This window comes from Oryzias latipes, chromosome 16, assembly GCF_002234675.1.
Source record: "Oryzias latipes chromosome 16, ASM223467v1".
NCBI classification, from domain to species: Eukaryota; Metazoa; Chordata; class Actinopteri; order Beloniformes; family Adrianichthyidae; genus Oryzias; species Oryzias latipes.
Window position 1 is genome coordinate 17,855,132 of NC_019874.2, and position 23,600 is coordinate 17,878,731.

General features: G+C 40.1%; 5 protein-coding genes across 11 annotated transcripts; 2 read left to right on the forward strand and 3 right to left on the reverse strand.

Moving 5' to 3' along the window:
- The first annotated feature begins 550 nt into the window (after positions 1–550).
- On the forward strand, positions 551–2,307 carry LOC101170212 (transmembrane protein 200B). 2 transcript variants are annotated; one of them, XM_004078122.4, is made up of 2 exons: positions 551–937; positions 1,419–2,307. In XM_004078122.4, exon 2 carries the CDS (start codon positions 1,433–1,435, stop codon positions 2,195–2,197), a length of 765 nt encoding a protein of 254 aa, XP_004078170.1. In that variant the 5' UTR covers positions 551–937; positions 1,419–1,432; the 3' UTR covers positions 2,198–2,307. The 2 variants fall into 2 exon arrangements, with proteins under 2 accessions (XP_004078170.1, XP_020565848.1); XM_020710189.1 differs by lacking the exon at positions 551–937 and adding an exon at positions 949–1,202.
- Positions 2,308–3,345: 1,038 nt separating this feature from the next.
- LOC101170368 (sperm acrosome membrane-associated protein 4-like) lies at positions 3,346–6,898 on the forward strand. The gene is made up of 3 exons (XM_004077877.4): positions 3,346–4,260; positions 6,176–6,343; positions 6,430–6,898. The coding sequence occupies exons 1-3, from the start codon at positions 4,206–4,208 to the stop codon at positions 6,645–6,647; spliced, it is 441 nt and encodes a 146-aa protein (XP_004077925.1). The 5' UTR covers positions 3,346–4,205; the 3' UTR covers positions 6,648–6,898.
- msh5 (mutS homolog 5) lies at positions 6,759–20,682 on the reverse strand. 6 transcript variants are annotated; one of them, XM_020710193.2, is made up of 29 exons: positions 18,845–20,682; positions 18,651–18,714; positions 17,009–17,798; positions 15,333–16,916; positions 14,519–14,620; positions 14,308–14,431; positions 14,128–14,208; positions 13,855–13,908; positions 13,618–13,739; positions 13,393–13,502; positions 13,111–13,146; positions 12,322–12,404; positions 12,204–12,249; positions 11,373–11,511; positions 11,216–11,278; positions 11,014–11,142; positions 10,833–10,905; positions 10,632–10,741; positions 10,433–10,513; positions 10,262–10,349; positions 10,105–10,172; positions 9,507–9,625; positions 9,283–9,409; positions 8,877–9,026; positions 8,598–8,672; positions 7,581–7,727; positions 7,318–7,455; positions 7,165–7,238; positions 6,759–7,091 (listed from the first exon to the last, which is right to left on the reverse strand). In XM_020710193.2, the coding sequence occupies exons 5-29, from the start codon at positions 14,612–14,614 to the stop codon at positions 6,971–6,973; spliced, it is 2,454 nt and encodes an 817-aa protein (XP_020565852.1). In that variant the 5' UTR covers positions 14,615–14,620; positions 15,333–16,916; positions 17,009–17,798; positions 18,651–18,714; positions 18,845–20,682; the 3' UTR covers positions 6,759–6,970. The 6 variants fall into 6 exon arrangements, with proteins under 6 accessions (XP_020565852.1, XP_020565850.1, XP_020565851.1 ...); XM_020710191.2 differs by having other exon boundaries at positions 18,651–18,756; XM_020710192.2 differs by lacking the exon at positions 18,651–18,714.
- Positions 16,786–17,750, reverse strand: LOC101170616 (SPRY domain-containing SOCS box protein 1). Its single transcript, XM_023964126.1, has 2 exons — positions 17,009–17,750; positions 16,786–16,916 (listed from the first exon to the last, which is right to left on the reverse strand). The coding sequence occupies exons 1-2, from the start codon at positions 17,748–17,750 to the stop codon at positions 16,786–16,788; spliced, it is 873 nt and encodes a 290-aa protein (XP_023819894.1).
- On the reverse strand, positions 20,680–23,362 carry LOC111948938 (HLA class II histocompatibility antigen, DRB1-7 beta chain-like). Its single transcript, XM_023964127.1, has 4 exons — positions 23,311–23,362; positions 23,048–23,215; positions 21,160–21,441; positions 20,680–20,789 (listed from the first exon to the last, which is right to left on the reverse strand). Exons 1-4 carry the CDS (start codon positions 23,360–23,362, stop codon positions 20,680–20,682), a joined length of 612 nt encoding a protein of 203 aa, XP_023819895.1.
- Between the last annotated feature and the right edge of the window lie 238 nt (positions 23,363–23,600).

Consider the following 23,600-nt stretch of genomic DNA (forward strand, 5'->3'; position numbering starts at 1 on the left):
AACTAAATGGAAACTCCAAAACCACTTCTGTGGTGCACATCTCAAAGTTTGCTCCAATTTGACAGCTGTGATTACTTTCATAATGCAATGTCGAAATAAAAGCCCCTTCTTTGAAAAAAAAATCTTCAAGTTAAATAACCAAATATTAGCTCTGAATTTATACTTAGACCAGTCAAGACAGCTTTAAAAATATAGTTGATGCAGTGACTCTGACAGCTTAGATGGTTAAGCTCAGATTTTAAAATAAAAGCAGTCCGGATTTGGAAATGTTCTGTCTCAAAGTGAGGTTTTGTGACAGTTTTGTAACTGTGTGGGGGCTCATTCCCAAATAAAGTTCAGTGTTTTGAAATAAAGACAGGTTGCATTAAAAATGGCACTTCCCTAGATAAGCACTAAGACTATTTAGAGGGTGGAAAATCTAGGGGCCACTGAGGGTCAGCAGTAGTTTTTTCCCTTGAGAATTAAATAAATGTGCTTCACTGGATGACGGGTTCACTTTTCTTTATTCATAGTTGAAGTCCTACATTATGCCGAAATTCTGCAGCAGATGATGATGGTAGAGGATGCATGGTCTGTGGGACCAGCCCGAGATTCCCACGGTCCCCCTTTTGACGCGCGCGCGCGCGCAGACGCACGCTCACGCTGGAGATCAGGCTGCACAGAGCGGCGCTGCGATGCACCACTTTTTACTTATCCACTACACGCACACACAGAGACGGAGAGAGGAGAAAAAAAATGGCATTTCTGGCTGTGCTGTTGCGCTGCTCCGTGACTCACGCAGGAAAGTGAGGAGGAAGACTCTGGGTCTTCATCTCAGGTGCAGCAGATTCGGCAAAAAGTGTGGATTAACGCTGGATGGAAGTGGAGATAGCGCGCCTGTGCCTTTTTGATGATGCCGTTGAGGCACTTTCTGCGTCGGATTTGCCTCCAAAACAAGGCAAGTGTGTTTCCTTTCGCTGTCCAGAGGCAAGAAGGGATTTTCTCTCTCTCTCTCTCTCTTTCTTTTTTAAATTTAGTATTTTTTTAGTCCTGTGCAACAGTCTTTTGTGGTTAAATGGACTGAAGCCTGCTTTTCAAAGCGCACGCGTAACTTCAAAGGGGAATTCTCCTCTTGGTTTGCTTCGTTGCTGCTATGACTCAATTCTTCTGACTGCAGTCAGACTGAGAAGTGATCCTCATCTGGGTCAGTCACTGGTGGCAGGGTGAGGCCATCTGAAGTTGGGGTTTTGGGGGGGTGGAGGTTGCTCCTTTGAGACGCTGATCTGCAGAAGGGGGTTGGAATCTCATTAACTCAGCCACATGTCTTATTAAAGCAGCTATTTCCTGTTTGAGTGCATTGCAGAGTCAACACCCTGCTTGCTGCATCCACTGCTTTGATGGGGAAACTTGACGTTCTTGTCCTGTTCTCTGTGTTTCAGCCTGAAGCAAGAGGATGACAGCTGCCAGTCCGGCCTGCAGCCCTGCATCCTCCCAATCTTCATCCCTTTGCCTCCCAGGATGCCACACCTTCCTGAAACAGAGTGACGCCTACCAAACCAAACTGCGCCTGGCTTCTGCCCCAGGTGTGTGGCTCCTGCTGGGTGTGGTGGTCGTGCTGGTGGGAATGAGCGTGGCCATCGCCGGCTACGTCTCTGCACCTCCGAAGAGCATGGGGGCCCGTGGCATCACCCACGCTGAGAGGATGAAAATGGTTGGCCCCTTTGTGATGGGAGTGGGCATCTTCATCGTCATCTGTGCTGCCACGCTGCTGTACGAGAACCGGGATCTGGAGATCCGCAGACTGGAGACGTGTGACGACCTGCAGAGTCTGAGAGTGGGAAACTCCTGGGAGGAATCGCAGGAGCAGCTGAGCTTCAACCATCAGGAGGAATACACAGAGGAAGAGGAGGCATCCTGGGCCACTCCACCCCACATACCCCCCCTCTCAAGCCAAACCTCCCTTCTTCCTCTCGCTTTACTGCACTCCCAGAGACACAGCGGACCCTCACCACCTCCTACAGAGGTGGGAGGCACGCACACAGAAGAGGTGGACAGAAAACAGGAGAACCAGGGAAAATCAATTGTGCTGACCCGTGTTTTGCACCACCAGGAACCCACTTCTCAGCCTCCCTCCCCCTGCCTTTCCATCTCCAGCTTCTCAGGCTCTTGCAAACTGAGAGAAAACAACAAACGGACAGGCTCCTCTGAGACTCTTTAACACCAAACCCCACCGTTCTCCTGAAATATGCATGATGAGACGTTGAAAGTTTCTTGCGTGAACACGCAAAAGACTATGCATTCCTCAATAAACAGATTAAGTATTTGTCAGAATGTTTCAGTGCCTTTGAATTGAAGAGCTGCTCTGAGTCAGTGGCTGTGAAGGGTGTTTTTGTCCTATTTCGCTCCCTGACTCAGCCGCATTTGAAAGATTGGAGATGTGCCGTTTGATGCTTTGCCATCTTGATGTCTTTGAACCCACCCGTCACTCAAAAAATAAAATAAAACGTAAAACTGGTGGCGTTTGGCTGTGCGGAGGTGGGCCTTAGAGATGTCAGGCAACCATCTCTCAAACTCCTCTTCCTCACAGAGGTCTTCTTTCCATCACATTGGAGGTCGCACTTCACAGAACGAGTCAGATTTTGTCTGAAATGAGTTTGCATCTTATCACATGCATGGTTGTAACCCCCTCTTTATCTGGAGAAACAAGTGTTTTGGTGTAAACAAGAGAAGCACAGAAGGTCACACTCCTCTCACTCGACACCTACAGCCACGCTAAAAATATCAGCTGGTTTTATTTATTTTCATGCTGTCATCCAAATTTTGAACAGTCAGCTGCTCACTGCTCTCCCAGTCCTCCAGTGTGGGATCCTGAAGCGTTTGAGCAACACAAGTTCTGCTGTGACTGTTGGGTTTTGGCTTAGAGGAAACTGATGAATAAGTTAACTCATCCATCCATCTTCTTATCCTTTCACCATTTTCTATCAGAGTTTCACTTAAATGCTCATTCCATTAGCTTCTCCAAAAGCTGGAAACGGTTAAAAAAAGAAAGGATGGAAAAGAGAATAACAGGTAAACAACAAAAATGAGGACATGTGAGGAGGCAGAAAGGCTGTTGGATTTTATTCTAATCATCACCAGCTTTTTTTCCTGCAGTTTAATTACACAGCGGATCCATTTGAGGGGGTTTTATAGGTGCTCCAGGGCTGCCTTGTTGTTTGGACCCTCCTTTCCAGATGATGGTTGGAAACCAAAGTGAACCGTAATCTGCAGCCACACATTTATCTCTCTAAAAACCAGCTCCCATCTGCCTTTTATACTCAAGTCAGCGGAGGGGGAGGTTGTGCACGTTGTCTCAAGATGCTGGGATGTATATTTCAGTAGCAGGGATGAGACATCTGAATCTTGGTTTTCACAGCATCTTTGGCAAAATAAGCTTTCCCCTTCCTCTTTCTTACACACATCCAGGGAGTCTTGAAGTCTTAGACAGCAACTAGTGATTATTTATTAATCCTTCAGAATCTGACTCTGGACTGACCAGAGGGGGGGTGGAAGTCTGCACATGCAGGCAGCCTCCGCTGCAGCAGCAACACGATTCAAAAACTCTTCTTTCATGTAGATGTGTGTTTTGCAGCGGAGTTACATAAGTCAGCAGTGCAGATTGGAGAGAATGAGACTGAAGCCTCTCCTATCACACAGCAGTGTGTGGACTGAGCTCTGATACATATCTGAGCAGACGAACAGGAAGACGTTAAGCTGCTTAAACCTGCGCTGACTCAGGGCTCCAACAATTCCTCTGCTGCTTCAGAGAGAGCCTAACAAGCTGGGATTTTCTGGTTGTATTTATTTTTACTGTAACTCAGTTTGAAAGTCAAAAAAACGCTTATTGCTCCAAAAGGCACCACATATTTAGGCTAAAAGAGGAGGAAGCAGATGTGAGAAGCTTGTACTACAAACTGAAAATTCCATAACTTTTACCCAAAATGCCCATAAATCAAAAAAACGTTTATGTTGTTAAGGAAACATAAACATCCTAGACTATTTTTGGTGTTACATACAACAATTCTTTTCTGAATCCAGCTTGATGGTCCCACTTCCACCAGTTATTATGGAGCTGAATAAATACTAGGCTTTAATACTTTCTAATCCAATTTCCAAAGAGCTTCCGGTCGCACCAGCAGTCCTCATCACCTCATGGTGAATTCAATGGAGGAGGAATCCCACTCAAAATGAAGGGAATAATAATCTGTGTGTTTGCCATGGTGACGCTTGCACTTACTCAAGGTAAGATGACTCCTCCGTTCACTTTTTTACTTCGTTCCTGACCAGGATTTCCAAAATTATGCTTTTTTGGTGAAAATGAACTCTTTAATGTCATCCATCATGTGTTCAAGGTCTTTTTTATTTGTTTATTCAAGCTCAAAACTCTCAGGACTCCAGAAATAATCTAACATTTGCATGTTAAACTTAATCATAGTTTAATTCCTTGAGTAATCTATGACTAGTGTCACTAAAATGTCAGTAAATCTTCCAAAATTATTGCTTTTTTCTAATTGCAAATTAATTCAGGTTAAAAAGTAAAAGAATGAAAAAAAGGTTTGACATCCTACTTCATCCTTGTAAATTGATTGTAAGATAGTTTTACAAAAATATTAAAGATTTATTAGAATGACGTTTGTAACTTTGACCAAGAAAGAATTGAAAAGCAGAAATATTTCTACTACACTGCATAAAGTAAGCGTACATATTTAAAGTGCTTAACAGATGAAGTTGCTCTTCTTCCAGCCAGCTTCGCTTTTGTTGGTAATTCCACTGAGGTAGCACTAACAAGATCAAACGGGATAGGATTTGGAATCTCAGTAAAACACATCTGACAAGCCTGAGACGTCTAGAAACCACCACACCTGCAGGCTTTAGCTCAAGTCATGTTTGATCTTCTCCTTGGTTACAACGTTAAACCAAGAATTACACAGTTTGTCTCACTTCTGAAATGTTTTCCTTCTGGAGGAGTCAAATCATCAGTATTCAAATGTGCAGTTTTCCCTGATGCAACATATTCCAGACTGCCGCAGCCTCAACCCAACTTTTTTAAATTTATTTTTTAGTGCTAAACAGAATGCGTTTCAATGCTGTGTAAAAATTTCTGAAATACTCTCATGTTTCAGGGGCAATTACATCACAGAAATGCCTTCAAACCTTTCCCACTTCTTTGATTTTTTTGTTAATATTCATGACTTGACCTGCTTATCCCTTTCTTCTGTAACTAAAGCAAGTATATTGTGGCTTTTTTCATACAAGTCGTCACAAATTGGTAAGGTGGTGAGGAAATATTTATTAAGACACATGGATTGCTGATTTTTCTTCGAGGTTTTATTCTCGTCTTCAAGCAGCTGGATGCAGTGTTCCATCACTGTACTCATCTCCTCTGGATCTGGTGTCCAAATCACAGCAGTAATATGTAAAACTAGGCAGAAATAAAGATGTGAAAGCTGGATAATGTGATGAGTATGACAGAACCCTAAGAGACTCACTCAGCTAAGAGATTAAAGAGACTTAATAGCACAGCAGAATAACTAAATGGAACAGGTATCTAGAATTTAGAGGAGACCTCTGGAAATGGGGAGTAACGAGTATCCTTGACGTCGGGAGTTTGATGGCAGAGGGGCAATGGAGGTCTTCATATATAGGTTGAAATGCAGAACTTCAGTCCAGGACCTAAGATCGCCACCCAAAATCCAAATCTAAGGAACAAAACAGACATAAGGGCAACGGGTGCAAATTCACAGGTAAGGGCAGGGAAAACACATCAGAAATCCAGGTACGCACAGGAGACAAGAGTCCCAAACACTCTGGAACCAGATGAGTGAACAGCATTAAGTAGAGGAACGTACAGCAGAGGTAAGTTAAGTAAGGAAAGCAAAGACAGCAGATCAACTGTGACGGATAGTTTTCTTTAAGTCCACAATACACCAGTCCATCCCAATAACTGACATTTTCTTATCCAAACAGCCTCAATATCAGTCATTGCAGGTTTTGAAGAAAAATAAAGTTCTCATGTCCTTTTTGATGACAATCTTTGATACTGACACCAAGTAAAAGTCAGTCTTGTGCTTAAAAAAAAACTTATTGACCCTTTGGGGCTTGTTCCTGCTATAATCATGGTATTTTTTAAATTATGTGAAAATTCTTTGGATGTTAGGTGTAGAAGAGGAGCAGCCAGAGCAGCTCATGGAGTCAGAAGGATTAGAAGACGATGAAGAGCATCTGGAGTGTTTCCGCTGTGACCTGGGCTTCTGGGATGCCTGTTACACCACGGAAACCAACTGCAGCCGCGGCGAGCTCTGCTACACAGGCCGTGGGAAAGCAGGTAAGATGAGCACCAGCTTGCTATTTCTGTTCCTCATTCATGGAAATGTCTGGGTCGAAATGCTGGATGTTGCTCTCCCTCCTCAGCTGACGCTCTGGATATAAAGACTCTGGGCTGTGTTATGGCGGAGGAGTGTGGGGTGGAGACGACAGTGGAGCTCTTTCCTAACAGAACCGTCTTTGCCATGACCAAATACTGCTGTGACACGCCTTACTGCAACTCAGCAGACCAGTTTACTACATGCACACTCTTGTATCTCACTGCTTTGATAACTACTTTGAATCTCACTGTTCCATCAACCTAATTTTAGTTCATTAGTTTGTTTTTAAAGAGAGAACGACTGAACCACATGCTCAGACCTCCAAAAAATGTCTTCATTTTTGTATTTATTAATAATGAATCTGCAGAAACTGGACCGTTAAAACAAAAATATCTGTTTATTTGATCATTTTTCAACACAAAATGCTTGAAAACGTTAAATAAAATGTCCTTTCCTGTTTTGTAACCTCAACCTTTGTAACATACACAGAACATAAAACGTTTCTCTCACTCCAACAGAGATCATGTGTTCTTTGTGCTTCTGCTCTTAACCTGAAACATTTATGGACAAAATAACAGTGGATGAGTTCAGCTGGAGTTCTGTGGCTCTCCAGCAGAGGGCAGGATTTCCTCTTTCATAAAACTCTTTAGGTCCAAATCTTTGTTGTCCAGGTCGAGGCTCAGGAACTTCTCCACCATAATCTTGCACCTGTCAGTCATAAATTGTTATTTTTTGTTTCACTTAAACAGACATATAAAGCCATTTCAGAAGTTCAGCAAACCTCTTTTCCTTTTCGTCAGACGAAGCTCCCTGGGTGCGTTTGATGGGCTTTCCTGTTCTGTAATGTTCCGACACCTGACGCGAGGCAGAAACGACAGTCGGTCGCACTGTAAAGTCTGTGAGCTCTCCCCGGTGGACGTTTATGAGTGTTTACCTCCACTGCTCTGTGTACCAGGCGAGCTGGCAGCCCTGCAAGGGATGCGATATTGGCTGCGTAGCTCGACTGGCAGATTCCTTCCCTCAGCTGGTACAAAAACACCAACTCATCTCCATCCACGGCAGTCTCCAGGGTCTAACCAACACACACATGGACAGACAGACATGCAGGCAACTTCTCTGTGGGCTTTGATGGCATCATTAGAAAAGACAAATACCTCAGGCTAAATTGTGTTTTTCTATATGAGCTTCTGACCATACCAGAAAAGATACCATTCTGCTCGCTGGCAGCAGGCCTAGCTGCAGCAGACTGTGGAAGTTAGTAGACAGCAAGATGTGAGGAACATCCACAGGAGCCTTCCTCAGCCAGTGACAGACTGAAGCAGCCAGCAAAGACAGACCATCCACCTGAGCAGAAACAGCATACATTTCCCAGCAACACCCTCATTTCTGCAAACTACAGAATCTAGTGACTGAGCTGTTCCTATGAATAATTCCTTTAAACTTTAGGATGAAAAACGACAACAGGTTGGGTATTTTCCTTAAATAGGTGTATAAGTTTGGACTTTTCTGCAGCTCCCAAAAAGAAACAGGTGAATTAAGCTCTTTTTGTCAAAAACAGTCATAACACTGACTCACTACTTAGTGCACTATACTGTATAGGGCGTTTGCCATTTTGTAGAGCTGTTCAAATCTACAATTCCAAAATCCAGTGCCTTGGAAATTTCCCAGAAGTCTTTGCAAAAAACTAGAGTGCATTGATGCACACTAGATTAGTAAATATAGACCACAATGCATTGCTGTTGAACAATTTGTCATCTGAAAAACTTATATACATTTATTTTTTATAAATCATCCCAGTTTTCATCATTAAAACTCAGTGGATTCATAAAGAATCTTCCAGAAATGTTCATTTTTTTAGGTTTTACTTTGACCAATTGGAGACATCAAATCTGGCTTGAAAAAAAAAAAGTAGAGAGCATCCGAATTGCATCAACATCCAGGGCATTAGACAATACTATATACTACGCACTGTAGTCTTTTAGGTGTTTAGGGAGTAGTGAGGGAATTCAGATATGGCTCTACTCACTGCAGCGTTAAGAAAAGACACATCTGCGTATCTGCAGGAGTCAACAGCTGGTATTGCTTTTTCTTTCATTGGTTGACTAATTTCTGGTTGATCTGAGTGTTTGTTTCAAATAAAGGGCATTTTGTCTCTTTGTAAGGCTCATAAACAGGCGTCTAAATCCCATGACAACTTGAAATGTTTCTTCTTACCGAGTTCGTCCCTTTTCCAAATTCATCAATGAGTAATAATGAGTTGCCAGTACTGCTGTTCAGAGCCTGGGCCATCTGGAGAGGAGAGACAGACTGTGGTTCACCACTTTGTTCTTTTATTGTTTGCACGACGGCAGTGAGAAGAACAACCAGCACTTCATAGAACCTCTTAACAGTTGGAGAGTGGGAACAGAGATGGAAGCTGTTTGTATTTCTTTCTGTGCAGCAAACACAAATGACACGTTTGAGTAAAAAGGCGAGGCGACGTCTGTGAGGAACCTGGTTGAGGTCGATCATGAAGGTGCTGAGGCCCACAGACACAGACTCTCTGCTCTGCATGCGCGTGTAGATGCCGTCCACCAAACCGATTTCTGCTTCCTTCGCCGGTACATCCGAGCCGATCAGAGCCATGAAAACGATCAGACCCACCTTACAAAAGCAAAAACAACATGCGTCGCTAACCAACAACCCTGCAGCTATTGAACATTTAAAATAAGATTTAACTCAATGGAGCAAATAGTGAATCAATTGAAAACACACTATAAAGGCTGATTATGCACAGAAGACATGCAGAAGACAAAAAAAGATCCAGGACCACCCAAAATGTCAGCATAGATCAGTTTTTAGGAAGCTGGTTATGGCATATACACAGTATCATACAGTAAAAAAAAGGATGGTGTCCCACCTGCTTAAGGTAGATACTTTTGCCTGAAGAATTGGGACCGGTGATGATCTTAACTCTTCCCTCTTTATCAAAGCTCTGGAAGGAATTTGCCACAAAGACAGGAGAGCAGAGCTCCAGCAGTGGATGTCTGCAGACAGAAAAAGAGAAAAATAAAGGTTAGGATTATGGGGAAGTTTCACTGCATCTTAATTATTTATACCCAATGTTTGTGTGCCTAGCCGTACCTGCCCTGTGTGATTGTTATTTTTTTGTGGCTGGCCAGCTTGGGGGAAGTGTAACTGTACTCCTGGGAGGCACTGCTCATAGCCATCAGGCAGTCCAGCTCAGCAATAAGATCCAGAACCTGCACATTGTGTACATACAGTAAATTCCTGCATTACCTGAGGCACCACTGTGGTTAAAAATGCATAACCCAACTGCTTGCCTACTTAAAAACCCTCATTCGGATCAGATCAAAGATGGAAATCACAGCTGAATATGTAATTTACGGTAAAATGAAGGGAAATACATGTGAAGCAAATAAAAAATGAAAATATTGCTGCTTTTGCTGTAATAACATTGAAAAGAAAAATGAAGGTAATGTGTGAACCCTTTATTCCTCTACACAAATGGAAACATCTTAAAGAATTCAATTGGTGTGTCAAATACAAAAACAGGTTTGTACAGTAGTATCCACCAGCTGACCTTCACTCACACTTCCCTTTTACATAACATCTGCAATCATGGAAATTGTCAAAAGGTGAAATAGAATCTGGGTCAAGATCATGTCTGTTTGTCATGAATCACAACTTAACATGACCACACAGAGAGCCATCAACCCACCTGATAAAGAGAAGGACTCCTCTCTAGGATTGCATTCTGCAACTGGGTCATCACTGCGGTTTCCATATCTTTGAGACCCAAACAAACAAAACATCATAAATATGTGCAAAGAGCTACGCTGATTTGTCATTACTGTAAAAATAAAAAATAAAACTACCTCTGATGTCACAGTGCATGTCTCCAAGAAGCTCGTCGAGCTCCCTGGTTCTCTGGCTGCGGTAGTGCAATCGATCCTCCGACAGAAACTAACAGATGAGACTTTAGATCAATATTCTCTGGTTTTCAAAGAAAAGAACACAAAATACAAACCCCAGGACTACAAACGCACCATAAATTCAAGACCCTCCATCTCAAAGTCCTCCTTCTCCACCATGCTTGGCAGCCGTGGCAAAGAGAGCAGAAATCCAATCTGTAACGATAAATATACTCTGATCCAGAAAAAAAACAGCTTTCACAATCAGAATTATAATTCCAATGCCTGAAAACAAAAAAGTGTTTTTTTTTTTCTAGAAAGGTAGTGATCTGACCAAAGGGATGTAAATGACACAACACGATGGAACGCGAGGATCCAGATGTTCAAGTTCTCTTCGAGCAACGTCCGTCAGGAAGTCGGACAGTCCCGCCATCCTCCTTTTCTCTGGCAGGAGCACAGAGTGGCGCCTGGGTCAGCTCGACAAGCATACAAAGGTCACACAGAGCTTCTACAAAAAGGTGGAGACTTCCTTTACTCTCATCTATCGCAGGATCCACATTGGGTTTGACTGTGAAGCGGTTCTCCTGTACGGTGGCTTCAAAATCCACCTGTAACATCAAAAGTTCCACAACAGGCCAAGCCAATCAACATGCAATGATTTCAGTAAGTATGGTAATGTTCTGCAGAGATGCTTATAACATTTTGACAAAACGTACGATTCGGCCAATGAGGGCAGTGATGTAGCTGAGATCATCAGAAAACCCTCCGCTGATGTCACGAAACACCCCGATGGATTGAGGCAGGTGTCGCACCGAGTCTCTGACACACACCACACTGTACACAGTCTGAAAACACAAACACAAATTGAAGCCAGCATGTATAAAGGTACATTAGGTAACGCCTCCCTGTAGTTCCAACCTTGTAAAGACTCTGCCAGTCTGTCACCTTGGTGTTGGCCAAAGACATGCGGCGCAGGAGACTCTAACCCACAAACAAGCAAACACGTACGCACACTAGATCAGACAGGATGACACTTTATTAATATTCTTATTATGTCTCAGACAGAATGTGTTACTGGTATGTTTCTGATGTTGCGTAGCAGGCTCTGCAGTGTGCTCAGGACATCCGAATTCTGAGGCGAGGTGAAAAAACGGATCACTTCCTGTCTCCTGCACAACACTGCCAGGTCCTGCGTTGGCCTGAGGAACCACTGCCTGTCAGAAAGCAAAGATGTCACATGTCAACGTGTCGCACCTCTGTAACAATAGCATTGCATCGTTCATAAAACAAGTAACTGAATGTTAAGTAAATACTAACAGGAAATGATTAGGAGATTTTAAAAAAACAGCAGCTTTTACTGAAAAGCGCCAGTAGTTCATTAGAAATTCACCTCTGAAATGTGGGCAGGACTGTTGACATAGATAAGTCTTCCCCCACTTCCCATCATCCATTTGTTGACACTCTCTCCCACTATCTTACAGCCCTTCATGATACCAAACTAGCATTACCAGTGCAATAAAACTGATGAGCAATATTGGTGCTATCCAGCCGTACAGTTTTGAGCCACATACCAGGTCGGAAGAGGAAAACAAAAACGGACATGGATGTATTTTTCTGCCCGTGGATGTCTCAGAATGGAGCAGAACAGGGACAAATATAACAAATATGCTCTTTTTCAAATGGTATTTTATTGTCAGCTCCTGATTCACAACAATTTAAATACATACCTTACTCAGAAATGCAATTTTAAGTTAAAATTTCTTAATGTATGTCCTCCATCATGAGAAAAATGCCACAAGAACATGTTAAAAATACCCAAAACACAATTTTCATCAGAGTGGAACTTTAAATGTGTTCTAATTTTTGAGTAAGTGGACATCTTAGTAGAGCTGGACGTTTTTCTCACCTTAGCAGCTTGGCACCAAACTTGCATCTGCATCGATTCATAATCCCTGAGATGAGAAAGCAAAAGTTTAGAGCAAAATAGCGTTAACAGTAAAGTGACAATCACCAGACCTACATACCATAAAGGCTTAGTCCTTCCTTTTCACCTGAGTGCAGCTTGTACACTGATGGGTGCATGTCTGACTTGAAGATTTGGAGGACACTGCGACAAGAAAATCCCTTCTCTTTCCATTTCTATTATCCAATTCTTACATGTAAATGAATAAAATTACCCTTATATTGTACAGGAACACAAAAAAAAAATAAAAAAAATAATGGGAGGTAAAAAAAACCCAGCATTTTTAAAATTTTGTTTAATTCCTAAAAATTAAAAGTCTCTGCAGTCCAAGTGACAGCTGAGAAACTAATACGGCAAAAAACACTTTCTTTGTATTTATTCATCAACTTATCAACATTTCATTGTCAAACTGTTAAATTTTGCAACTCGGATTAAGATCTAATTAGCCAACCATTGTGATTGTATTGTGTATTTCTGACTTTCAAGTTAGGAAAACCTGTCAAATGTCAGTGGCAGACAACCAAATGACAAGTTTTGGAAAAATCTTTAACCATTAGATGTGGAATAAAGCTTCCTCTGTGTAAATCATGACAGGTTGGGCTCTGTTGGGTGACACTGCTATGCTTGAGCTGTCAATCTGCTCGGTAAATGAAGTTGAAAAGAGAGAAAGAGTCTTTGATTACTTTCTTGTGTAAATAATATACTGCATTTTCGTGTTTTCTTTGTACTTCCTGGCTAAAATAAGTTTTTAAATAATAGTTTCTCTTCTTGAGGGATCATATTTTTTCAGTCACCTACTCAAAAAACCTTTGGTGGACATCCCAACTGATTAGAAGATCCAAAAACTTACCTGTATGTGTCACTGTCAATATATACTCCACCTTTGCTACATTGAAAAGAAAGAACAGTTTCAGAATGCGAGCATTTCTCCTTTATACAAATGTTTGAACCATATTATTTTGTCTTTGTGTAAATATATGGCAGATCATTTTAGAAACAGACAATAAAAAGACATAAATCCATGCCATTAATTATAAAATAGCAGTAAAATCTTGCACTAATTGATAATAAAGACTTCCTGGCAAGTTCTAATTGTAGAAAGTACGTTTTCGCAATAACACTTCGGCCTTACAGTGTGTAGGCATGGAATTGTAGGATCGGAACTCCAACACTGCTGTCTTCCAGCTCCACTCCCACTCTCCTCCTGTCCAGACATTTTAGCAGAGCACCCACTGCCCTGAGCTAACCAACAAGTGCACACATACACACAAATTGAAAAAAAATTCTTGGAAACTGACACGTCTCATCTTTTCACAGGGTAGTTACAGATCTGGGGGTTTCTCCACAGATTACCCACCATCAGAGGCGAATCGAAAGTAATGCAGGAAGAGAGGTAGGACATTCTGTCTCTTTCTGTGATGGAGGCGGGCAGTAGAGGCAGATGAGCCGAGAGGAGTCTCTGCTTACCGACCTCCAAACCTGCAGGAATCAAAAATATAAACAAATAAACAGCTTTAACATGTGCTACAAAACAAAAAGGTACTTGCTAAAGAAATAAAGCTGCATGACAGGTGATGCTGTGGGTGGGAATTACCAAAATCAACATATGGATAAGTCACCACCTCTGGTTTGTAGTGAGGAATGGAGGCTAAAAATAAAATGTTTAAAAAAATGTTTATTTTCATGTGAATAAATCTGCAAAATAAACAGTGACCTATTACAGCTTTACAGTATAATCTTACCCTTATCACAACTGACTACAGTGTCAAACATGCCTAATCTCAGTCGACTCCCTTGACCCAAAAACAGCTTGTTCCAAGACACATCTAAACAAAACACTCCAACACATTCTTCATCTTTAGCTCACCAAGATGCTGCAGGAATCGAGTCATGCAGTGCTCCATCTTGGCACTTGTAATGATAACGTGGGGACTAATCTCCCGAATGACTAAACAGAAGAAAACAAAAACAATCTATGGTGTTTATATGAAGAGGCTGATGAGACTCTTCTTCATCCCCAATAAACACGTCTGCTACTGCTGCTTACCTCTGGCCAGAAGGTGGAGATCATAGTTGTCAGGAGTGTCTACCATGTAATGTAAAGAGGAGTCCCCGCTGTCATAGAAGCAAAGCCCAACCTGGCCATGCTGTACCAAAACACTCAGCAAAACCTGCAAACAATCATAGAAGGGCAAAAGACTCCAAATATCTGCTTTAATTATCCATCATTCAACAGAAGAATGAGCCCATCTGCTCACTAAAGAGGACTCTTCCTCCTCTTCGTCCTCTTCATTCAAACCAGGGGCCCCCAAAACCACTCCTCTTCCTCCCAGCTCTCCCAGAGATCCTGCCATTTATTTCTTAAGGACCATCCAATGAACACAGAAAAACAAAATGGTAAAGCACATGTTTTCCTTTGTTGACATGAAGCATTTTGTCCTAAGAAAAGACAATAAATAAATATTTAATATCATAATATATAAAATAAATAAATAAACACCCCCAAATGTCCAAGCTGATAAAAATTGATGTGCTTAATTAATGAACGACATACTAAATTTTTATCTGTGTCTAGCAAGAGTGTTTAATTACACGTATTAAACTTTTACCTGTCAGCTATGTAAACCCTTTAAAAAAACAATAAATATCTATAAACTCAACAGAAATAATTATTAAAAATAAATGCAAGAAAAATAATAAATTTTTAATGTCAATTCGCTAAATTTAGAAGTTTAAATAAATAAATTAAAACTTTTATACCTAAATACGTAATTTATAACACACCGGAAGTTGCGAGCTAGCTTAATCAAAATTTGAGTTTTACATTGGATGCTAACTGTAATGTCTTTAATTTTTTTCGGTTCCAATAATAGAAGGCACCGTCATAAATAACTTGAAATTAGTAAATAAAATAGTAATGATAGTAACAATAATAAAAAAATGGAAGGTGAAATGTTCTGAAGAAATTTAATTTGAGAATTTGTTTTTTGTGCAGCACATGATTATCTTCTAATAAAAAACCTTTTAGTTATTTAACGTATGTTTCTCCTTCCATAAATGAAAGACATTTACCTGTAGATTCTTATTTTTAAAGAGAAAACATCCCCGCAGCAGCTGGACAGACTTTTGTAAAAGTGGGACACTTCCCCTCCTCTTTGCTCAGTCATAGCACGGACCCAGAACCGAACCGTGCAGACCGACAGACAAGCACGTTTAGTAGTGAATAAACCAAGCTTTTCTAATGTTTGTTTTAACAGTTTGCTTTAACATACATAATACTATGAAGTATGGAAAGATTTAAGTTATTACTTACTTATTTTTAAAAAACGGGAAATTTAAAAATCCTCTAAAAATATATATTAATATATATTTTTAATGACCTGTAGCCTATTGTCAGCAAATCAAATACACATCTGCGTGAATTGATGCTTTTTGGGGGTTTAGTTGATCAACGTTTTGGCTGTTAAGGTCACTTTTTTTCTTCTTCATTGTAATTTAATTTTATTTATTTGTTTGTTAAATCGTGCCAGCCCCAATCAGAAATGAGGCTTTTATCTGAAGCTGTTTAATTTCAGTGAATTATCCTCTATTTACTCTCAGAATGTATTTTTTATTGATGCTAATCCTGTATATTTAACTTTTTGTGCAGCTGTGTTTATCTATGTATTTGTTGGGTCATCAATATTTACATCATATATTTATTGGTAATTCATAAAAGTAAAAATAATTGATTGGTCTCCACAACCACATTCCTGACAAATTCTGGGATCTTGCATGGAGTTCTTTGTTTGTTTGTTTGTTTGATTTGTAGCACAGCTTTAACAAAGTTGCACCTCATTTATGATTGTTCAGTCACCAAATATACAGAAAAATATATTTTGTTGTCATTTAGTTGTTGATTTGCTGTACATGTATTGACACTAACTATATAATGTAAAATATATTTGCACTAACTATTTCTCAGTCATGTTTGATTACATGGTTCAATTTTTAAAAACTCATTGCTAAGCTTGACATTGTTTTTGAAGCTTGTTGAGTAGACAGGTTGTCTTTGATTTCACATAAATTGGGCCAGATATGCCTTCATTTATTTATAACTACAAATTTTAAAACTTTAGTAAAACTTTAAATAAAATAACAAATTTTGTTGTAAATTACAGTGGTGTATTTTATCCGCAACAGACTGGCAACCTGTTCAAGGTGTATCCTGCCTGCGCACAACAGTAGCTGGGTTGGCTCCAGCCTCCATGTGTCCCCATAAGGGATTAAGCAGTTTTAGAAAATGGATGGATGGATGAGGGTATTATATACATAGAATAGACTTTATTGTTTAAAGCTGAAATACTCATTTTCTGAGAAAAGATTCCAACTGTGTTGAAGTTTACGTTTGCAAAAACTACATTAAAAGAAAACAAATACTTTCAAAAATATCACTTTCTATTTACAATAAATTTCCTAACAGACATAGACACATTTTTGTAAAACATTAATGAAACAATCTTTTTTTGTGAAACAGTGCACAGAATTAGTACGAATGTAACAGATGATGCTGGAGATAGGGTGGTAAAGGCAGTTTCTCCACATGGGTTTGCTCTTGTTTTCCTAAAACTCTGCGAATAGAAAGTCCACATAATGCCATCAGGGGTGGGGGTTCACCTGGGGGAAAAAAACAAACAGACAAAACAGTTTAGTCTTGGGGTGTACTTTACTATGCATTTCATTGTTTTATGTAAATATGCAATACTAACATGTGCTGCCGTTCAGATAACGTAGTTGTATGCGGGCTCCTCCTCTCACGCTGCTTACTGCTGGAAACAGTTCCACCCCACGAGGGAGATCCTTAAAAGCTACACCAAGGAAGTTCTCATCAACAACAAATCCCAGAGTTCCTGCGTCAGCGTCCAAGACCAGCAGGATGCGTTCAGGAATGAGCAAAGGCGCTTCTGATTCCTTCCTGTTTGATGAAGAGAAAAGTTCTGGTCCTAAGCTGTCTGCATTCTTAGAGGGGTTCCTCTTCTCTTTACCTGGATAATGCTCCAGCATTTTCCCAGAATGCCAAAGCTGATTGCTCACAAGCTCCCACCCCCAAGACTGGGAGTCTCCTCCCACGAGCACGCTGTAACCTGAGGCCTGGAGGGGACAGTCCAGCGCGGAAACTCCTATGACTGCGTGACTTCCTCTGTGTCCGGGGCTCCATAATAACTCCCACAGGTGAAGCCCACTCTTCACACCCACCTCAGCCCTCACTCCATCACTGCTCATCTCAGTGGGCGTTCGTGTCACTTCCCGTTTGCATGGTGACAGCACGAGGTGAGGGGAGCAGCAGTGTGAGCTCCAGCGCGATTCTCTGTCTACTGGAGATGCTGGGGAGGCGGCGAGGGCGAGGGCGAGACGGGAAGAGGTCGGGACAGCCAGCAGAAAAAAGGCTGATGGGGATGGGGGTTTTCTAGTTGTCCTGGCGTTAAACCAAACAGACACAATGAGACCCATTGGTACCTAGAGCCTTAAAGGGTGATGTCAAGAGCAATCAGATGAGAACTGGGGAGAACAGAGAACACAAAATGTTTTATAAATAAAAACATAAAGAAATGTGTGTGATAAAATACAAAAAATACAACGTTATTGAAAAGAATTACATGAATAAATACAAATAAAAAATGGAGAAGGCATCAATATTTAAATAATGTATTTGCATTGAAAGCAATATTTCGCTATGTGTTAACTTTCCTGATCAAGATCTTAAGATCAGTTAATAAAATGCAAGACTTTGCATTCATAAAAGCTGTACCTTAACAAGGTTCTAAATAGAGATTCAAAATGCAAGATAACAAATATTTTGAGCTGCCAATTTGTTGAAAATAGCTATTTAAATGAAACGGACTGTTCAAAAGTTTAAGATCACAGCCTTTAAAAGCTTCAATTAGTGCCAAAATGTGCATTTAAGAGTATTTTCTAATGAGTAATTGAATCCTGCCGCTGATTATTTAGCTGCATTAGCAAGGTCTCTCACAATGTGCCATAGCTGCTGAGGTAGGACGCAATGCAGTGGTTTTGAATTTTTCAAAAGACTCTGAGGGTAACGGAACAAAACAGTCAAGTGGCAAACCCAAAAACATTATACTGGCACTGAAACGAAGAATCCAAAGGGCTGTGCGCCAAGAAACAGGATGGTCCTTGACCCAAATTAAGACCATCGCTGGTGCTGACTGTTGCTCAGTGATGATCACAAGGCATCTACAAGAGAGGGCTCCAAAAACAAAAAACGTCTTCATAGGCCGCATCTCCATCAATGCCACAAAATTGCCTGGTTGGGCTTTATGAAGGAATACCAAACACATGAACAAACACAAGTGGAAGAAAGTCCTCTCCTCTGATGAGAAAAGAGGTCACCTTATTTGTCCTGATGGCTTCCGACGTTACTGGCATGACAAAAAGATCCCACCAGAAACGTAATCTAAAGAAGAGGAGGAGCTATCATGGTCTGGGGTGCTTTTTCCTTCAATGGAACAACGGAGCTTCAGGTTGTGCAGGGACATCAAACATATAGATACACACATATTACTAAAGGAAATCCACTTACTTACCGGCTGTTTTGAATGCTGTGGTCGGTTGATTAGAAGCTGTGTGTTTTGGAGCATCCCCGCCTTTTAAAGATCTCTTATCAGCTCCGCAGGTCTTATCGCGGCTCGGTAACGCAAACAGCTCCATCTGACCCGGTTTTCGCTGTCGACCTCCGGAACGAGAACAGCGCATTTTATCACTCCAGTCTCTGACGCCATCTACAGCAGCGGTGACAAGGACGATAGATCCTTGACGCGTTTTGAGAAGAAAAGATGACATGGATGCTGAGAGGAGACGTTCTGCCCGCTCCACTTAGGTGCCACTGCCATCCTCTGTGTTTGCGACGCAAAACCTCGTTATCGTGTCCTGTAATGCATGTAAACGTAAATGGCGAAACACAGGAACAGAAGCACACTCGGGCTTTTCACTAGCAAGAAGAGAAAAGCAAAATAAAAGCCAAAGCGACTCATTATTTTGCAGATCCCTGGTACGTCATGCGCACTGGGAAATTTATCCCTGCGCACTGACTTGCAGAGCACGGATTCAAGTTAATGTATTTTTCACCAATAGTTCACATTCAAATTGCATGATCAAATTTCAAATTGAATTAGAAGAAAAAAATTCAATGAGAAACTTTTTTCTTCAACTGTTGCAAGTGTTCAAACCCTAAAAGAAGGGTAATCCCATTGTACATTGTTTTTTTCTACAGGCATGAAAAAAGAAAAAGTAGAATCGTCTATTAAGATTAGCATAATTTGAATGCTGGGAGAGAAAAAAAGTTCCATATGGGCCAATATGGGATTTTGTATTCGCTAAAACAGCAAACCCATTCATATTTTCAGACTAATACCGGTACTTAATTATTGAGGCAGAGATTTTTTAATTGCTGATTTACATCTGCGTCATATTGCTTTTAAAATAGTTTACAAAAGGTTTCTGTCAGGAAAAAAAACAGATAAACAAACATAAAACAATTAGTAATTCCTATAGCTTAACCAAAAGCCTTTTCATTTTTTTTATTTATTTTTTAATAATTGAAGCATCATAATTATAGATCCGTGTTTTCAGAAATACTTGGATATGTTTTTCTTCTCCACAAAGTACAGAAACATTTTCTTATAGCGGTTGTAATGAAATGATACAAGCATTGTGTAATTCTTGTCATCAGAGGAAAGCACAATTTCCATCACACAGCAAAAAAGGTGTTTAAAAAAATTACCAACTTATAGCATACGTTTTTTTAACATCAATAAATACATTTACCCAAATGCATAATTGTTTTTTTGCTTTAAGCATTTTTGTATTTGTAAATATATATTCATATAAATAGTTAACATATTTTTTTCACATTAAAGGCCCCTAAGGTTTTTACTGAGATGTATTTTTCCCGTTTAAAGTTTAGCCTGGTATAAGACCAATAAAGCTTTTTTTTTTTAGGAAATCCGTTTTTTGTTAACTGCAGTCATAGATGTTAATTACATACGTCTTTGTTTCACTCGTCTGAGCTGTCAGCTGGCTCAAAACTTCAAAGATATTGCTCACTATTTTTGTTGCACAAGTAATGTTAGGTTGAGGGCGTGGAGGGGGAGACTGTGTAAACAGATGGATGACGTGAAATGGTGGTGGCCTTACTTTGTATGGAAATAAACAGTTAAACTTTTTTAAAGACGGCTTTCACTTTTTGAATCTGATAAAACTTATTTAAACAATAAAGACTTTCTGATCAAAGTTTGAATGTGAAATGTCTGTTTTTTTAAGCCAGCTGAACTTTTTTGTGCTACCATTTGTTCAAAATGTGGTTTCAACAATTTCTTCTTTCTAATTCTGTCAGGCTGTTAAATCTTCAGTCAGATTGATTTCAGGCAGTAGTCCTCTTGTAAAAAAATAGTCCAGCAACAAAAACAAAGGAACCAAACAGCAGGGCTGTTCCAACAGCGATCTTGTTCCTCACTGCTCCAAACATCGGCTCTGAAAAACACATCAGATACCAAACTGGATTAATTTTGCTTTTACAGCGTCAGCTCTGTAGAATTCTCAATTGGAAGCAAAAAAATGTAGAAAATCTCACAGGACTCAAGACTTCTACAGCAAAATGACTAAAGGTCCCTTAAAATAACCCCAAACTTTTCTGCGTCAAAGGATGCCAATTCTCTTAGGCTGTTTGACTTTTTGAAATGGTTGGTGCTCCTGAAGATACTTCATGTTATTTTAATGGTTTATGTGAGATTCAGATGCATCTCGCTGATTACAAGATAAATTGTTTCGCAGCTAGCAGGTGAGAGAAACAACAGGCTTGATGCAGGCAGGGACGACTTTTAGTTTTTGGTCATTCTCTTACCCCAGTTGTAAAGTTTAGGCTCCTTAGGGCTGGCATGTTCCACCATGCAGGTAATTTCCTCTCTGGGTGAGGGTGTATACTCCAAATATGAGTGGATTTGATAGAGCCAGTTTCCATCAGGAAGCTCCTCAGTGGATGTCACATAGTTTATCACTTTCTCTCCATTTCTTAGCCATGTCAGCCTGATTTGCTTTGGATAGAAGTTATATGCACTGCAGGCTAGCATCGCTTGGTGGCTACTTCCTTGCCTTACAACTGGCGTTACTCTGACAGAAGGCTCGACTGTAGGAAAAAAAGACAACAGACACAGGATATGATTAGCAGTGCTATCATTTTTTTAAAATGGAAATAGTCTCTTGTACAATCCACAAATGCATGTTAAATCAGAAGACATCACGTCTGAGCATTAAATGGTAATACCACAGCCAAAGTGACATAGATTGTTATCATTATTAATTAAACCCACATGTCTGAGAGCATTAGTCCAGATCCAGGAGACATCATGCACACTGAAAATTAAGTATATTCACATCTATTCTTATCATATTTTCCCAGGACTCCAAATGTTTCAGCATTGTGTTTTAACCAAAACAACAAGGTCATTGAAATCTATCATTTATTCAATCTATTAAGATCTAAAAGCTTATTTGTGCCATTTTCCATCAATGTCAAGTTCAAACCAAAACATCATTATGTCATTGGGTAAGAAGCAGAGAACAGCCATGATGTTTCTCAGTATTTACTGAGGATTTATCTTTTCCTCACAGATGAATACAAATGAATGCAATCCGAGAACCCCCGCAATGTCAGAAGTGAGAGCTATGTCTCCCCCTCTGATCTTCTGTTTTCTGACCCTGTTTTGTCTCTGCCCCGAATTTCGCCTGAATCCTAGACCCCGTTCCCTTTCTGACGCTCTCATAGTCTTTATCAACCCTTGCCTGCCTGACCCTGATTAAGCTTTATGGACGTTTAGCTGAGCTACTAAACCTCCTGCAATTGGAACCAGTTATCTGCCTGTTCTGGTGACAGCCATCCTATCTATCAAGAGTTTCTTTTTAAGAAATAATCCAACACATTCGAAAGAAACTGTCCATTATTAATTGCTAAAATAATCTAATAGTAATTGAAAAGACTGTACAACAGTATTTTAAGTACTTAAGCCAGACATGTCCAAAGTCTGGCCCAGATTTCTACCGACCCGCAGACTCAATTTCTGGTCTAAAAAATAAAAGAAATTTAAAACAAAATCCCATTCCAATAAAAGAATTTTCTGAAAATAGTTCATTGGTTGGTCCTCACACCTTTTCACCTTACTAAATCTTGCTCTCTTTGAAAAACGTTTGGACACCCTTGACTTCAACCTTAGGCAGGTGTGGAAGTGATTTATTTCATTTGATGTTTGGGGTCTGACAGAAAGTCGATACTGTTAAGAAACACTCTGTTGTCAATGAAATTCAAGTTCATTCCTTTAATCATCCGAGCCAGTAAACCAATAATGGGATTGAATCCAAAGCTGACTTTAAACCAAGTGATCTTTTTTAAGCACAAACTACCCAGAAGCAGGAGGATTTTCAACATTATGAGTTCATGTCCTCTTACAAATTTATAACCTTTTAGGCCATTTCCAGACATTCTTTAGTGATTTATGGAAAAAAATAAGAATTAATGTTCAATTTTACGTTTTAAAATAAATAATCACATAGTTGGCATCTCATCTGTTAACGTCTTTCCTTCTAAAATAAATTCTCCTGATTGAACAGTTTGAACTACATGAAGTTGTGTTTGTTACCATTACCTGGATGTGACTGAAGCTCAAAAACTAAATCCATGTGGGTTCTGCATTTTTCTCTATTTTTCACTGCTTGTTCCAGAAAGGGTTTCGATTTACTGAAACCATCTGCGAGGTCCTTCGCCTTCTTTGTATAGCCCTCATACTTTCCCAGTGTGCTGTTGTATTGAACCATCAAACGCTTGTTGAAGTAGACCTGCTCCAGATACACCAGATCATGGCTAGATGTGAACTGGCACTTCAGAGTGCCATGGCCATAAAAAGCATCTGTGATACAAAGCAACAAGAGTTAGACATGTTTTTACTCATTTGCATCAATTTAAAGTAAAAAAAAAAAAGAAAAGAAAGAAAGGTTTACTTACTTGTGCTTGAAAATAAAAGGAATAAAGGCAAAAAGCTTTGAAGAACAAGCATGGTGACGAGGGTTTCTTTTAGAGAAAAATGAAGTTTCTCAAATGAAAGATATTAAAAAGGGAAGTAGCATACTAGAATGCTTTGCAACATTTTTAAAACACGTGCCATCCTGTGTAGGAGTGGTTTCTGTTTGGCATTGGGTCAGGTAATGTGTGAAAGACAACTAAACACTGTGGCACTGCTTTTTTGTCCCTTTAAAAGTCAGTTTTGGTGTTTAATCCTAAATTATTGCAACACT

Bases quoted from the DNA above. Each gene is read 5' to 3' on its own strand.
- LOC101170212 (XM_004078122.4), top strand. From the start codon at position 1,433: ATGACAGCTGCCAGTCCGGCCTGCAGCCCTGCATCCTCCCAATCTTCA.
- LOC101170368 (XM_004077877.4), top strand. From the start codon at position 4,206: ATGAAGGGAATAATAATCTGTGTGTTTGCCATGGTGACGCTTGCACTT. The intron at 4,261-6,175 runs GTAAGATGACTC...TTTGGATGTTAG, and splicing joins GACGCTTGCACTTACTCAAG to GTGTAGAAGAGGAGCAGCCA. The intron at 6,344-6,429 runs GTAAGATGAGCA...CTCCCTCCTCAG, and splicing joins CACAGGCCGTGGGAAAGCAG to CTGACGCTCTGGATATAAAG.
- msh5 (XM_020710192.2), bottom strand. From the start codon at position 14,614: ATGGCAGGATCTCTGGGAGAGCTGGGAGGAAGAGGAGTGGTTTTGGGG. The intron at 12,405-13,110 runs GTAAGTTTTTGG...TTCTTGTCGCAG, and splicing joins ATTGACAGTGACACATACAG to TGTCCTCCAAATCTTCAAGT. The intron at 7,239-7,317 runs GTAAACACTCAT...GCCTCGCGTCAG, and splicing joins TGGTACACAGAGCAGTGGAG to GTGTCGGAACATTACAGAAC.
- LOC101170616 (XM_023964126.1), bottom strand. From the start codon at position 17,750: ATGGGTCTCATTGTGTCTGTTTGGTTTAACGCCAGGACAACTAGAAAA. The intron at 16,917-17,008 runs GTTAGTATTGCA...TTTTTCCCCCAG, and splicing joins TTATCTGAACGGCAGCACAT to GTGAACCCCCACCCCTGATG.
- LOC111948938 (XM_023964127.1), bottom strand. From the start codon at position 23,362: ATGCTTGTTCTTCAAAGCTTTTTGCCTTTATTCCTTTTATTTTCAAGC. The intron at 21,442-23,047 runs GTAAATCGAAAC...TTTTTCCTACAG, and splicing joins GGACCTCGCAGATGGTTTCA to TCGAGCCTTCTGTCAGAGTA. The intron at 20,790-21,159 runs GTAAGAGAATGA...TGTGTTTTTCAG, and splicing joins GCCTAAACTTTACAACTGGG to AGCCGATGTTTGGAGCAGTG.